The 16,778-nt window shown below is 39.1% G+C and overlaps 1 protein-coding gene across 1 annotated transcript in view; it reads left to right on the forward strand.

Moving 5' to 3' along the window:
* Positions 1–2,512: 2,512 nt before the first annotated feature.
* The window catches only part of LOC104286333 (lipid phosphate phosphatase-related protein type 4), a 45,437-nt gene continuing 31,171 nt past the window's right edge, over positions 2,513–16,778 (forward strand). Inside the window, exon 1 of the mRNA XM_009884910.1 lies at positions 2,513–2,593. Coding sequence (XP_009883212.1) covers positions 2,513–2,593 — 81 coding nt within the window. The remainder of the gene's footprint in view (positions 2,594–16,778) is intronic.

The raw sequence follows: 16,778 nt of genomic DNA on the forward strand, positions 1-16,778 counted from the left end.
ACAAAACTGCAAAAGAGTCAGCTTCCATTTCTCCCATATTCAATACAGTTTTCCAAAATACAAAAGCTGGTCTTACTCAGAACTGATTTCCATGACATTTGATCATTACACTGCTAACACTACTGTTTCACCACATTTCCATAATGGGAACAAATTGGAAAAAGAGCTACTACATTTGAAAAAAATCTCAGCCATGCTTTTCCAATTGTTATTTCTTTTCTTGCCCATTTTACATTTTAAAACACTCCTTGGAGACCCAGAAAAGATTGAGGAAAAAAGAATTAAAATATAGTTTTCTTGCCCATTTTACATTTTAAAACACTCCCTGGAGACCCAGAAAAGATTGAGGAAAAAAGAATTAAAATATAGTAAAAAATGATAAATTATTACATTTATATAATAATATTATGTGTTACATTTAAAAGGAAAACCTGTTACATCTAATTCATAGAACAGTATTAATAATAATCCATATTTCTTGCTTTCTGTGAAATTTCTACATGAAAAGTCATCCCTTGTGTCATTAAAAAAGTGTCATTGCATTAAAAAAGATACTAGCCATGGAAAATACCCATTTGAAGGCACAACCTCAGGTTCACTGTCTCCTAGCGAAACTTTATATATTATATGGATATTCTTCTGGAAACACAGAAGTAGCTAACAACTGCTATATTGCCATTTTGTGACAGCACAATTGGAAGAGGTTAGACAGAGTATGGGGTGAACCTCTTGTTATCACACCTGATCCTAAAAATACCAGGGACAATAGAGGATCCCCATAGCTCCTCTGGGAAGAGGACCAAGTCTAAAATCTAAATGTATAGAGACGCAAAGATCATAAGTATCCATTCTAAGTCTCCAACATCTTTAGAAGTTCTTGAAAAATTCTAACTCCCATCAACATTGTTAGAAATTGTATCTTTAAAGGTTAGAGTTACAGTAACAACAAGAGACTTTCTTCTAATGATCTCACAGTACTGAATTTAATTAGTTTACATAACCCTCGTATCATCTCCTGAGACTGAAAAGGACATTGTCCCCATTTTACAAAAGCGTAAATTTCAGCATAGACAGCTTATGAGAGATAAAAAAAAAAAATAAAAAAAGTGGAACAAAGTTTATGAAAGAAACAACAAAAGTTTTATGCACTGTGCCAGTGCCACCCTCCTGCTTTTTGGAGGGTGATTTTATAATCCCATTTTTCTGGGTTTCAGTAATAGTCTCTCTTCAATCACTCTTGGAAAGAGTCACAAACAAGTGGGAAAACTGAGTCATTGGAGAAACAAATTAATGACACACAAAGCATTCTCAGATGCACACATTAAGCAAACTAAAAAATAGACAAACTTTCTCTAATCCTCTGTGTAGAGACATTACTTCCTAAAAGAGATGATGAAAATATTCTAGACGAGAATACGATTATTTAGTTCAGAATGCCCATGAAAACAAAGCATTGTTTGGAGCAAGGAGAGGTAAAGGTTGACCCTTTGTTCCTGTCAATGTCTCTCACCACATATTTGATACAGCAGATATCTATTACATATATTCTAAATGAAAGGTTAGACCAACAGAATGGAAAAGTGTCCTCAGGTGTCAGTTCATAATACTGATAGCAGTGCACAGAAGCGCATTTTAAATGCATTTTCTCAAACATTTGAAAACAATCAAATTGGATGGTATGAATTGCATATAGAAAAAAACCCAACATATTTGCATATCTGAGAACTCTAGCTAGGAACGTGATTAGGGAAGCAGGGCACTGGTGATTCACCTGTAATTCCATCTCCATGTAGAAACCACATGTTCTTTCTGCCAAACTTTGCTTTCCACTGTTTTCATTATCTTCTTCAGCTAAAGCGGTGTCTGGGCTGCCTGCACTGCAACATCCAGCACCTTGAGATTGCTATCCTGGATTTTATTAGCAGGTCACAGTTCAACAGATACTTCCCCACAAACTGCAGTAGAGTCACCAGGGTGAGAGAAAGCAAGGCTTCCTGACTATGTCTGCAACCACTTTCTTGAAAAGCTCAGCGCTAAAATATTGAAGGAGAAAGAGACAGAAGGATAAGACAGGACCGACAGGACCGCCAGCCGTACCTTGGACAGCTCCTCAGCGTCACTCCTGCCCGCAAAAATGGGACAGTGTCACACTGGGCAGTGATGGCGTTGGTGCGGGTAATATTTAGAGGGGTACAGTAAGCACAGGGCACAGACACAAGTTAAGAGAAGGGTGTCGTATTGCTTTTCACTTCAGGGCTTAGTCAGCTGGTTTCTGCTTACTGTCTCAATTAACTATTGCCCAAAGCAAGGCTGGTTGGCTGGCAATACCCTGAAGACAGTATGACAGGGGAAAGCGAAGAAGTGGAACACTGTGGAGAAAGAGGCAGGGAGTTTGGAAATAGATATGGCAAATGTAAATAAAAGAGGGTGAGAAGATTAAAATGGAAGACTGTCATGGTTTAGGCTGAAAGACTGAAAGAGCTGAATGAGAGAAAAGGATAAAGAAGGGAGGATGGGGGACGAGACAAGAAAAGTAAGAAACTACGTAGGAGGGAGTGAACAAGATGTGAAGATAGAAGAAAAGAAAGAAAAGGTGTGTAGAAAATGGAGTGATAGAACTGGGACAGCGAAATGCAAGGAAAATGGGGACATGATATGAAAGAGACATGAACAAGAGATGCACAAGCATCTGGAGAGCATAAAATAAAAGTACAACACACAAAAATGTGTAGCAAGAACATTACAGAAACACGTAGCCCGTATTATGGGCAGTGATACCTGCTTCTGGAGTCACATCCTTCCTCAAATCTCCAAACCTTACAACTATATCCCAAGACAAAATCCACGTTCACTGGTTCAGCCACCAATCCATTACCAGATTAATGGATACACTTTAACTCCTGGGAAGGTGTTAATACTTTCTATACTCTTAACAGTGGTCATAATCTTGACATCACACTGATTAAAAATGTAGCATTTCAACCTGTTTAATTAAGATGATAGGTGCAGTCATTGCTTTTAATTTTGCTTTTGCACCATAAACAAACTAGCTGATCACATCGGAGAATCACAAACAATTTCCATCTGATATGCAAGATGGTGATATGGTTCATCTGCATATTCATCAAGTGGCATGCATGTAAATAAGAAAGTTTTGCTGATTACTTGCCCTACTTCTACCATAGTGAACTTCATAACTATTAGGATCTTCTAACAGCAGGTCAGACTATCTGAACTTGATTCAACGGTGAATGAAAGGAAATATTCCTACAATCTTATTTAATTATTATCTATTAAGTGTAGAATTTTGCATCAAAATTGCAGACTTTTCTGTTGCCAAAGTGGTGTATTAGATGCAGAAAAAATAGTAGGAATAAATTATTGCCATTAGAGAGATAGATGAGCCCATTCAAAGAACAGTAAAATTAAGTATTAAGCAGTAACAAAAATATCACCTCCTTCATATATTTTCCCTCTTTTTAGACACGTCCAATTTGTCATTGGTCACAGTTCTCTATTTATCATTAGAATTTGTGTCTGGAAAGCATTCTGCCAGGGCAGGAAGGCAAATAATAGTAATGAAAAACACATGAAAATTACATTCTACTAAATAAGTGCTTATATTGATGGTCTGTTATCAAAGTCTTTTAAATCCCAAACAAATAAATCCCTCAATCAACATAAATGGAATCTTGGGAAAGATTAAGAAAACTATGCTATTTTATATTTGGATAAATCTGGAATTAAGAAAATATTTGTAAGGCTTTTTCTTCTTTCAAAATCCAACAGTTGGATTTTTAACTTGAGTTAGATTGACAATATAAATAATTCTATTTCAGTGCAATTCAGGGGTACTGAATTCAGCAGGGTGACATACATTTGTTCACAGTGAGAAGAGATTTTAAACAACTTCTGGTGTCTAATCAAGCTGCGTATTAATTTCAGATCCTAGCGTTTTAAATGCTATGGGCTTTTAAAAGTAATATTTCAGTAAAATTTAAAGTAATGCCTTCCATGGAAGACATTTTCTTCTTTTCTTCCATGTAGTTCAAAAGGAGATTCTCCCCCTTTGTAGATCTCAACACCTAACTCATAAAGCCTCTCCTCAGGTTGGAACTCCCCGGGAATGGCAGCTGAATTTTGCTGGGCTACGCAGCATCTCCCCTTTCAAATCAGTTCAGATGATCTTTCCTAAGTATCTGTCCTCCTTACACTGCTAATGCCACATGTATGATGAAATGGGTGCCATCCTGTACTTCTCTATGATAAAAACTCTTGATATCAAGAGACATCAAGTCCAAGTTCCCAAATTGCTTATTGCCTTCAAGCCCTTCTAAACAGAGTGAGAAGGCAGATAGAGGGGAGAAGCTCACATGGTACAGGATGAAGCCTTCAGCAGGCCTGACAGGGTAGATGAGGCATTCATTCATTCAAATTCACCAAAGAGGTGGCTTCAATTTTACTCCCACTGCTGACAAGAAATGAAGTAATGAATGAATTTCTGGAAAATAAAGAATTCTTACAGTTTTAAGAAGACATTATTTACTTGGAGGAATTGAATTTCTTTTAGAAAATACTGCAGGACAAGATTCTTGTAACTGAAAGCATTCAGAAAAGCAACATATCTGTTACACATCTGTTTCCTTCATGTACCTGAAAGACTTTCAGCACTTTACATCTGTTTGGTCTTAGAGACGCACTGCAGAACATTCCTGGATGTAGACACTGCTCTTGTTTGTCAATTGATTGTGTACGTCTACATTCAGTTTAATTTCCATTCTAGATACAGTTTGGTGGAATAGAATTAAGGCTTTCTGCTTTCTTGTCTGTTCCCATGTGAATACAATTATACTAAGACTGACTGGAGAGCCTGTGCGGAGCCCCTTCACATGTCCAAGTTGCAAAAGATTTTTTTCTGAGGTTTTGAGGTTGTAGAGACACTTTGAGCTATTCTACCAGGTGAAGAAACAGTAAGTCAATGTGATTTAATTTAGCGTTAAGCTTTTCTGTAATCACTGGACCACAGAGAACTTGGAAAAGTTGATTTATTCAGAGTTGCTGGGGCATTAAAATATCCAAACTGCTAAATTTCAGCTATGAAACAAATGAGGTATAAGTTTCAATCCAATCTAAATGACTAAGTCATTGAAGAATTTATGGATAAAACCTTAATTAAAAGGGCTGTAATACAAACAGGATCTTGGAAAAATGTGGAAAACATCACCATTTATGTTACTGAATTATTAAAGCATGAATGGATCTTTTTACATAATGATTAAAGTTATCAAAGTTGAATTATTTAAAGCTATTGTAAGACTTGAGTTTGCCTGGAAAAACTATCTAAATTTCTAAGTTCAGAGTAGGAATCCCGTTTTCGTCTTTCTTCTCAGAGGTCCTTGTTTCAATTAAACAAAATAAAAATCCTGCAAGCAAATCCATGTATCTATCTAGTCAGGCTACAGGCACAAGCCTAGTTGAAGAATTTGAGCTGCCCAAAGAATAAACAAATCAATGTGGGTTTGTATTACATACTTGCACATAATTATTTAAAACTACCCATGTACCACACTGCAAAGAGGCAAGCCAGCCAGTATATGCCTTATAATGCATTTAATTATGTATTGGGCAAGTTGCATTCTCTTACAGCTCAACTATGGGATGTGAAAGGCGATGACTTTGGCCTCCGTTTTCTTTCATGCAAATGTATAATATAGCAAAACTTCAGGCAGTATTTACCTGTAACTATGTCTGCAATTATATAGTATTGGCTTTCCATACAAATTAAATTGTTTATTGTCATTCCAGAAAGAATAGACCATAACATCAACAGAATCTGTCCTCAACCCTTCCACTTAGGCAAAGTTTACAACTGCATGAAATGATGCTGGCCCCATGTAGTCAATGCAGGTGTTATATTCAGTATATACATCTACAAAATCAAAGACAAAGACTAACTCTTCTCAAGTTATATGAGTAAAGCCTTTGGCCCTTATTTGGGACTTTATGACTTCTGTATAATATCACAGAACCATAAGAAAGATGTCAGAATGCCCTCTGAAAACATGTCAGTAGTCTGAGGGACACACTAAGGAACCCACATGTAAGGCCAGCAGAACTCTCCACCAGCCAGTCAACAAGGCAGAGTCCTGCAGAAGCTATGGTTACTAGAGCACTTCAAATATTTGGTGTTCCTGAATGCTTCCAGAGGGTATTGTTGCAGGCAACAAAGTTGAGGTACTCTTAAGCTACTTTGATTTATCTTAGGTAGCACTTCGAGCCCTAATTTCCCCAGATTTTATATGTAAATATTGTCTTTCTAGATTGTGTCAAATTCAGGAACAACCACCCAGGGAAAGCCATGTGCTAAATGGAAGAACATGAAGCTAAAAGCATTCATTAAGTCATCAAATATGTCTAATTCTCTGCTCTTCCCGATTTCTTTTTATTATATCATTGGTGTTTACTGGAGCAGCATCACAGAACAAGAACTTCCTGCCACACTACGCAGAGCTGCACAAAGCTCAAGCAGATATACAGCCTCCACTTCTGCTTGCCCTATTGCAAAATCAGCTTATATTTTCCACACATTCTGCAAACATAACAAGCTGTTGCAGGACAGTTATCTGGGGACTGAATCTGGGACCATCAGCAATAACTGCCTACTCCCAAATGCCATCTGAAAAATCTGCAGATTTTTGTAGGTATGTACCAGAAGACAGACTGAATTTAGATGCAGAGTTGACAACTTGGAAATTATATATCCTAGTATGCATATGCTTCCAAGCATGTGTAGAAATATCTATTTATTAAAGCAGTCTATTTACTTAAAGGAATTAATTATCAGTAATTGAATTTTTAAAACAAAACAAAAAAAAACACCAAGCCACTGAATGAGTATAATCATAGAAAATGCCACCCATTTAACTCTCAAACACATAATGTACAGGCACACCTGTAAGTGCAATATGGCCCTGTTGCGGTTTAACCCCAGTTGCTCACCCCTACTCCCTACCCTCCCACCACAAAGGGTAGGGAGAAGAGGGAGAAAAGGAGGGGAAAGGGAAAAAAACCTCATGGGTTGAGACAGATAGTTTAATAGACCAATAACAGAAAGGGAAATAATAATAATAACAACAATAACAATAATGGTAAAAGAATACACAAGACATAAGTCACTCTCACCACGTGGTGAATTGGTTACCCAGCCCAGCTGGAGCAGAGATCATGGATTTCCCCTCCCTGCCCAACCCCCATTTGCATACCAAGCATGATGTCTATGGTACAGAATATTCCATTGGCCATTCTACTGTTCTGTCTATGCTCCTTCCCATCTTCTCTGGGAAGCAGAATAAAGTCCTTGAGTAGTATAAACATCACTTAGCAACAACTAAAACAATACGCATTATTGTCAGTCCTTTCATACCAAATCTGAAAACACAGCAACCATTAGAAAAAAAATAAATAACTCTACCTCAGCTGAAACCAGAACAGGCCCGCAACGCTCAAGTTACTAACAAGCATTTCCATTTTTTCTGCAAGTTATGCCTAATAGTTACAATCTTTAAAACTCAGTGAAAAGTCATAATGGCTTTAACGTGTTTAAGATATTCCGGTCTGGGAAAATGAAGAATTGCACCAAGTCAAATCACCCCCTTACATGGTGGATATCTTCTCATTATTACTGTCGCCATTACTTATGATAATTTTCCTTCAGTTATTAAGAGAATTCATTCAGTCTGTGTTTTATTATTCTTTGCCCTTAGTTCTTGGCACATGAAGAAATGGAAGCTTGGTGAGTGGTTTAAGGCACTGGCAAGACTCAAAACATACTAGTTCAGCTCTCAGCTTCCCTTCAGGCAAATTGCCATGGCACAGCTTACAAAATTTGATTGTGTAACTATGTTGAGGAAAGTGTGATTTTTCACTTCAGAAGCCTTAAAGACAGTTGTATTTTATACTGCAACAAAGTAAGTCTTATAACTAGGAGAATGTATTCCTATTCTCAAAGTGAAAAGCCATAAAGAGAATTTTTCTATCAATATCACTGAATCCTTATTGAGCTCATACCAGTCCAACTATGCTAGGTATATCTAGTCAAACAGCTATTCCAGCAAAGCTAAGATCTTCTTAAGGTCTTAGTCTTTCATATTTTATTTCCTCAGTTACAAAATAGGGATACTTTAAGGACAAATATCTTAAATTAGGAGGTACTCATTTACTGTGATAAGCTAAATCAGTAATTTAGATGAATAACCATAATAACCCCAATACTGAACATGAAATACCAGAGTTCTCTGCTTACCCAGATTGAAAGCAAGCCCAGTATACTTATCACTGAAGTCTTCCACTTCCAGTTGACTTCATTAGGCTGAGAGTGATCACAATATTGCAGAGAATTTGAACCCTGTGGTATTGTGAACTATACAGTATTTCCACTGAAGCCACATTTTAGGTAAAAATAAACAAACTGTATGTGTGTTATGAGTTCACGTACTTCTCTGCAGAAGCGTAATTCTACACGGGCAAATGTATACATAAGAATAGAGAGCAAAGCTTGATATCGGCCTGCCCACCCTGGGAATGTTCAGCTCAACAAAAGGACATTTTGACTCACTTTAAGGAAATTCCAAATCCAAACTCATGGAGCCAAATAACTTCCTCTAGAACCAGTTTGACTATAACAATGTCACACAGATGTTGTTGTGAAGAACTGGTTCAGAACCGCTACACTTGAATTTGCATAATTTTGAATGCCTATCAACCCCTCCACTTTGTGTCCTCTACATAAGCAAAGGACTAACTTTTTATTTGAACACTAATGGAAACTCATTCCTTACTGCCCAGTAACATTTTGCAAACTGTATGCAGCTCCTTTTTATGTAAGGTCTCATTTGCTGCTTTTTACTAAAATATTTGAAACAATAGAATAGATAATTTAAATAATAGAAAAAAGGAGAAAAAAAAGCTCAATTATTTCAGAGACCAAAATATCAGCAATCAACAGTAATACAGACAATCATTACTATTTCTTGAAAAACACATTCCTTTCAGTTTCAAAGGCAGGAGCAGCTGTATTAGAAAAATTGAAGTGGCAGAAAATATGGGCTTACAGTGTTTGGAACAACAGGTGCATGGGTGTAACACCTCTGTTCGGGGTTTGCACTCTGAACTTCAGCAATATACTTCTGTCAGACAGAAGTTCAGAAGTTTCTACAAACAATGAACTTGTCACATAGAAACAAATTATTTGGTATAGAATAAAGATTCTACCTGCACAGGCTTTTATTCATTGGGAATGTATAGAAACTGAAGTGCATCCAATTAACTGTGTGCACAACTACGCTCCATAAGACTACACCTGCTGTGCATGAGCAGTATTACTGATCCCCGTGTGTGTGGTAAAGCCACACTCCTGGGAAGCACTGCAGCTTCTGAATGCCTGCAGACAGATGGTAAAATATATGTACAGTGGATTCCATCATATGACAGGAGAAGGACTGCAATTTGCAACTTCTCATGTCATTGGAAGAAGATTGAGCACTATAGCTTTAACTATTGGGAGAGCTAAATATCCATTTCTGTCACTGCCATTTTATGTCCTGTGCTAGAAACTATCCAGAGCATCAGGGTACGTCTAAGAAGCATGCCTATTTGGCATACCTCTGCTATGCAGGCATTGTTGCTAGACATAATTTTTTAACATCAAGCGCTAAATCCTCGGTTATTTTCACTAGTGATAATGCAAACTGTACAGTTATATCTTTATCTATATCAAGTAATAATTACTCAGTTACCATTCCCTTTCTATGGTGAATATCTATTGACTGCTTGCATCTACATTCCCGCTGTTAACAACCTTTTCCACATTTAATTTAGAAATGGTTGATTTTAATAGCTTTCTAAGTATGATCACAAAAGGGCTGAAAGCCATGTGAGAGCTCTTCAGACTCACGTTACTCAACCAAGATACAAAATTATTGCATAGCCTCTTATATTTTTGCCCAAGTATTGATTTTATAAAGAACTTCTCTCCGTGAATATTCAACTAGTTTTTACAATCAAGCTACATCTACTCATCTTATTCACAGATCAGTTTTTTCCACTTTTAGTCTAATAAGATGATAGACTGATTCTTGAGCTGTGCTATTTCTGTATAATATTTATTGATAATGAGTATTTCTGCTGCCTGATGATGTAGAATTTTTTCAAGGAAAATGTTATACAAATAATAAAAGACACATTTCATTATTTTTCCTTTTCTGTTAGTGCAGTGATAGAGTTCTTTGGTGCTATACAGTATAAATAGTTAATGCCAATATATATTGGGTGCTATTGTGGAATTGCAGTCATTTTTAGCTGACATGCTTTCATTCAATTGCTACATTGCATCTAACCCATAAGACCTCATAAGTACAAAAAAACATATTAATGTGCATATGTACACATAAGGTAGGTTCTTGTGCCTTGGTTTTAATAACTAACAGTGAAAATGAGTATTTAACGGTGGGGAACAGGAGTTTCTTCAGTCCCGAGGCCACCTAAATTGTGCCCTTGACAACCAACAGCACTATGACTATAGACTTCCAAAATAATTGATGTTCTTGTGGGAAAGTTAACATTGGACTTCAGTATTGCATAAATAAAATGTTTTTGCCTCTTGTAAATTTGGAACATCTAAGAACACTCTGAAAAATACATATTTTAGTATTTTAGACACTTTTCCTGTCAGCTCCTATAAGTCACCATCTTGTGTTTTTACCATTCACTTGCTAAATTTCCTTCTCAAAGCCATGCACGCAGTTTGTCTTGTTCACAGAATTTGAAGCATACATTTTTCATTTAAATGTATGAATAATATTGTGTTTATGCACATTACTTTAAGAAAAATATTTTTGAGAAGGAGGTTATTTAAGATGGAAAAACATGACATCAGTCTTGGAAATGGCAAAACTAAGTCCAGATGCAAATGCGTGCACTGGTTAGAAAGGGATGGATTAATATCAACAGGCTATTGTAGCAGTACTCCTCAAAATGTCAGACAGGTACATCAGCCCTTTTCTGACACTGTATTTCATACAAACTGCAAACAGGCTTCCTGCTGGGACTTCTGCATTTCCATTTAGACAAATGGGTACTACTGTTAATTGCATGATTGCAGTTTCTCACTCGACCTCTGCCTCAGCTCATGCACCAAATGGCTGATGTTTAATTAGCTGGTGATAAGTAACTTGCCCAGCTTCAAGCAAAGTCTCTGTGACAGGTCACCACATAAAAGTCCAGATTTGTGCTTTTATTGATATCTACACAAAGTGCTTTAAAGAGCCATTGACATCCCAGAAACAGTCTGGAATTTTCACATTCTGACATTTTCATGCCTTCATGCCTGTAGCCAAGATCTTAAGTCCAGATATATGCAGGTAACCAAGAATATGCCATTACTAGCATCAAAAGAAAAGCATATTGGGCATAAAATATAACATACATAAACTCCTTTTCCCATATTCCACATCAGCCAGCCATACCACAGCTTCACTAAAAGCCCCATAACCACTCAGCCCAGTGCTAAATCTGACTTACGGGGAAGCAGTTCGTACAAACCACAGTACAGCATTGTGCTTCCACAGCCGCCTAGCCTGCAACCCAAAACTCACCTAAGGCCAGAAAGCACAGGCATATATGTCTGCAAAAGACTGTGTAGACGTGTTCATAGTTAGTATTTAAAGCCATGGATTCAGAAGAATGATCCTTGCGAGACTCATGCAAAACATTCAAAATTCATTTTCTAGACCAAACACTGCAGTGTACAAGGCAGCAGGAAAGCCAGGAATCATTCAGAATCATCTGCTACTTTAAAGCTGTGACCTATATCTAGTAGCCAAAGAAAAGACATTAGAAGACAGAGCTTTACAGCAACAGGAGATTATTAGACATAGTGGAGAAACAATTGCTTGATGTAATTACAACTTCAAAGCAGAATTTAACTCTCCCATCTGCACTGTGGATGTCTTTCATATGTTTTGAACTTGTTCCACTAGGAATCTCCCAGCGCTGTCACATGCCATCTATCCAAGAGTGCTATGTGCTGCTCACAGGGGAGCTACAGATGGGTCAGAGAGGAAAATTTTGCCCTGACATGAGAAAGTAAGGAAAAAATAATCTTGCACTTGTGAAAAGCTAATGCATATGTTAATAATTAAGGGGATGCCCTTGATATCATTCAGCTATCCAATTTTGTTATATCCTATCATTTTTCACTTTCATCACATTTACCAGGTTTATGTGTAGGCTACCTTGTTAAGATGCTAGAAAAGATACTGACATGGACTTTGTCCTGAGAGCCACCATTTTCTTTTCTCCAAGTAACAGACTGTATTGAAGTAGTTGCATCAAAGACTAGAAAGCCTGTTCATGAAATATTTGTAAAAATGTATCTGTCTTATGACCACAACAATCTTTTAAGTGGATGACTGTAAAACAAGCAATGTCCGCTCACTTGCTTAAGGCAGATTTACTTACGGAATAACATGTGAATTCAATACACACAGCAAATGCCCCCAGCCAGACATTTTCCTGAGGGACCGGGGGAAAAAAAAGAATATATATACACATACACACACTGCTGCATTTCTGAATTCTCATATGGCAAGTAAAGCAGAACAAAAATCATCTGTCAGTTCCACACAGCAGAGCCCAGTTCCCATATGCCACTCTTTCTCCAGAAGAGGATTACCGTTTTAATATGCTGAGTTCACATCATCTATTCCATGCTCAGTGGGCAAAACAAAACCAAAAAATCCCCCTCTATAATATGAAAGAGTTAACACTGATCCATGCACAGAGTCCCAGAAATCACCTCTGAGCAGAGAAATTGTGCGGCAACCAGGGGAAAGCTGGTTTTCTTAGGCTACTAAGCAACGGTAACTGCAACTGCAGCTGCTGCTGCAGCCTCTGGCTAAACTTGCTACAAACCCCCCAGTGCCACTGTCTGACCAGTGGATCCGCACAGCCACAGACCCACTGTCTCTCAGCCAGTTCTAATTCTTTCCCAAATTATTTCATCCTGCTGTTGCAAGGGGTTTCAGTGATAAAGCACAGGTCCCCGCTTACGCAGTGTGCTTTCTGTTCCCATGGAAGCAGTGGAACCACAGCCATTGCCTGTGTCCAGCACTTACCAAAGCCTGGGAATAAAAGCAGATTTTGCGGCAGAGGGAAGAGAGCACCTGGATAAAGAGATGATGACCTGCAGTCATGTTTTATACAGTGCAGCTTTGCTAATACACTAGACTTAGCTGGAAAATAATTTCAAATCATGTTTCTAATAACTGTAGCAGCTCAGCTGTTGTCTGCCTGATAACTGGAAAGAAAGGTGCTTTCTTCACCTAAAGAAGCTCCACCGATAACACTTCTTTAGGGTGGGGCAATGTTTTGTGTCAAGCTGAGCTCTGAAAAATCAGCTTGGAATCACCAGGTGCGGTCACTGATGGGCAGGTTTTCTTTTTGTTGAAGGAAAAATAAATCTCTCTTCCTAAAATCCTATTCCAGATGAGTCAGAAGAGGCCTATGCTCCAGATCTAGGAATTTTACCTCCAACTTCTTTAAAGTTTTCTGTAAACTCAATTGGTTTTGCTAAAGCAAAGCATAAACAGTTTTATTCTTTATGCTAACATGTTTCCATGACACTTTCTTGTTACAGAGATTGCTTGAAGGTGGGTAGAAAACGCTATCAGCATTAGTGCACATCCTGTACATACGACTATCCTGCACATAGATAATAGGCATTTGTAAGTCATGCATCACCACACTTTCTTGTAAGACTATCTCGATTGAAATGGACAGGAGGCGTTTTCTGAATTTTTTACCACCAACACATCTTTCTTTAGGAGACCATATAGCTGAGATACTCATTTACACAAAAGCCATTTCACATGGTTCTATCAACAGTAAGGGAATTTAATAAGGATATAAATGTGTGTTATACCCATTTGAAGGGTGCTTATACTTCTAAAGCACTCCAACAAGCTTTTATGGAAATGGGAATCAATCCCATAATTTCTAATAACTAACTGTCAAAAGAGCTGAATGCAACAGCATTGGGGGAACTTGTGTGTTTCCAGGTGTTAATATATAGATGAATCCTTTAGTCCAAAAGCCATATTATTACACCCAGCAAGGGATTTTTCTCTTTTTCCATCAATATTTATGTGCTTGAAAGAGGACACGCAGGAACCTAAATGTCAGTTTTGAGAAGGAGAGAAGAAATATTTTTACTCCACTGTGTTAGTTCAGGACATAAGGTCGAAAGGACTGCAGCCCTCTCTGAATACCGCAAGATGAAGAGAAATACAGAGCCTCTGCACAGAGTCTGTCAGGTGCTACACTCTGGGGCTTAGGTAGGTAAGATGGAAGCTGGGAATGCATTGCTGGCAGCACAGCAAGGGTGAAATGATGAGGTGGCACCTTAACTGTACCTTGGCTACTTACTCTTGAGAAAGTGTTTGCTATAGCTGAGCCTCAACAGAGAACAAGTGAAAACCCAGACAGAAGGGTGGAAAATGCACCCTAGCCATGTCCATACTTGCCCATCAGTATCACCTTTACACTTTAGTCTAGTGCAAGGCACACCTGCCACACCCTGGGACCCAAGCATCGCTGATCCTTTTCCCCCTCTATTTGACTAGATAAAGGACAGAATTTCTTGTCAAGGTCTATCACTGGCAAAAAAGTAATTGCTTGATTTCAGCTAAATCACATATAACCCCTCTCCTAACACCCTCTACCTGTATATCCACAAAATAGTGAGAAACAAAAGCAGAGAATTAACACAACTCTTCCTGCCCTTTCAGCAGTCACACAACTTGCTTTGCATACTTCCCACCAGACACTTATTGATAGTAAGACTTTGTAGAGTAGGGACTGGTTACTACCCTGTGTTTTACTGTACCTAATGATCACAGGCGCACTCTTAATTGGCCTTTAGGCAGTACAATAATAAAATATAACTAATAGTAGGGTTTTTGCCAGTTTCTGAAATTACATCATGATGTGAGTTTCTCAGTTCATTTTACCAGAGAAGCACCCTAACCTCCCTGCTCTTCCAGAATGAAGCAATCGAGTGTGAAAGGGAGGCAAACAAAGCCCTCTTGAGTAATATTTAATGGTGTCTGCTAATGATTTTCGAGACAGACTCGTGATTTCAGAACAAGCGAGGCTGATACAGTAAATGCAATTGTAAGTGGCCTTCACACATTAACAACTCTCCCCAATAATAGTTACATATTTGGCAGTAGCAAAGCCTTGCTACAGCTCCTCAACTCTTGGCGTTTTGCTTGGAATAACCCAGCAGCAAGGCTAACAAAAGGGGAATTTTTTTACTTAAAGGATAGACCACTGATGGGTACTAACCACTGCCAGATGCCCCACACAGCCCAAAATAATTTCCTGGAATTCGGTGCTGATAGTCAGGCACAAGCCTCCTCTGCTCACAGCTTCTCTACTCCCAGAAACCCTCCTGGCCACCTCTGCTGCCTGTAGCCCCCCCCTCTCACAGGGGTACCAATGAGTCCCTTGTATCTCTGATTCAGCAGGAACCCTGGAAATCTTTCCTAACAGGGTTAGGACAAGACTATGTGTTGGTACGGCAACACTTGCAACCTGTTGCAGCTCTGAAAAGTCTTTTCGATGATTTGGAGTCCAAATACAGATTTGCCTTTCACACCCACCTGCAGGCATGGAATACATTTTTGCTTTTACCCTCTTATGAAACTTCTTCGCTTGTCTGCTCAGTGCAGAGCATGGATTGGCACATCCTCTGTGTGTAAATGAAAGGAGAACAGCTGGAAAAGAAAAGGGGCTGGTGAGAATCTTCACCCCCATTGCCACAGCACACTGGCTACAGGAGCCCAAATACCAGCAACCACCACAACAAGAACAGCAGGTTATTTCCCATGTTTTCCCAAAAAATGAGGGACAGGAAATAAACTATGACTGCTTGAGTCACGCTTCTCTCCTTGAACATTAAAGCTAAACACCACAATGCAAGAGTAAGTTTACAGGCACAAGACAACCTTTGCAGACATCATTAATGTGCCATAAAAGAATGAAAATGCGATCTCATACAGAGAACTCCAGCAGGCCTTAACCAGGGTACCGCTCACTGACATCAACAGGAGCTTGCCTGAGAAAAGGCTGCAAACTTTTATCCATAAATAGGATCTCAAAATAACACACTTCACCATGGAAACAATTGTTCAGGTTAATTCTGTTCTCTTTAAGACTGGAGCAGGAACTGCACCAGATACTTCACAGATCAGAGAAACCACATGCCTCGGTATTGCACACTGGGTTGAAGAGCTCCGTTTTGCCCAGTCCCAGTCACAGACCGCCCCCAGCCTGGTGCTGTGGCTGGGGTGAGCTGTCATTAGCAATTTGAGCTCAAAAAGAGTACACCTGCCATTGGCACACGTTGGCCATACAGGAATGGTATTCCCAGGGCCGTTCTACCGCTCCGTTTCAGAGAAAGACTTCCCAGAAAGATGATAAAAGCCCCAGACTCCCCACGGACAGCCCTGTGCACCCTCACGCCTGCAGGGATCCCCTGCAGCCGTCTCAGACCTGTAGGCGCACATTTACCCATCGCCTGCTGCAGGCAGAGCTTCCCTCGGGTTGAGGGCGCCGGCCCCGGGGCTCCCCCCTTCATCCCCGGTTGCTCTGACGCTCGGCGGAGCCCCGGCGCGAAGGAGTTAAGGCTGCCGGGACCCCCGCCGCCCGCACCCCCGCCG

This window comes from Charadrius vociferus, unplaced genomic scaffold (genome assembly GCF_000708025.1).
Source record: "Charadrius vociferus isolate BGI_N301 unplaced genomic scaffold, ASM70802v2 scaffold163, whole genome shotgun sequence".
Classification (NCBI taxonomy): domain Eukaryota; kingdom Metazoa; phylum Chordata; class Aves; order Charadriiformes; family Charadriidae; genus Charadrius; species Charadrius vociferus.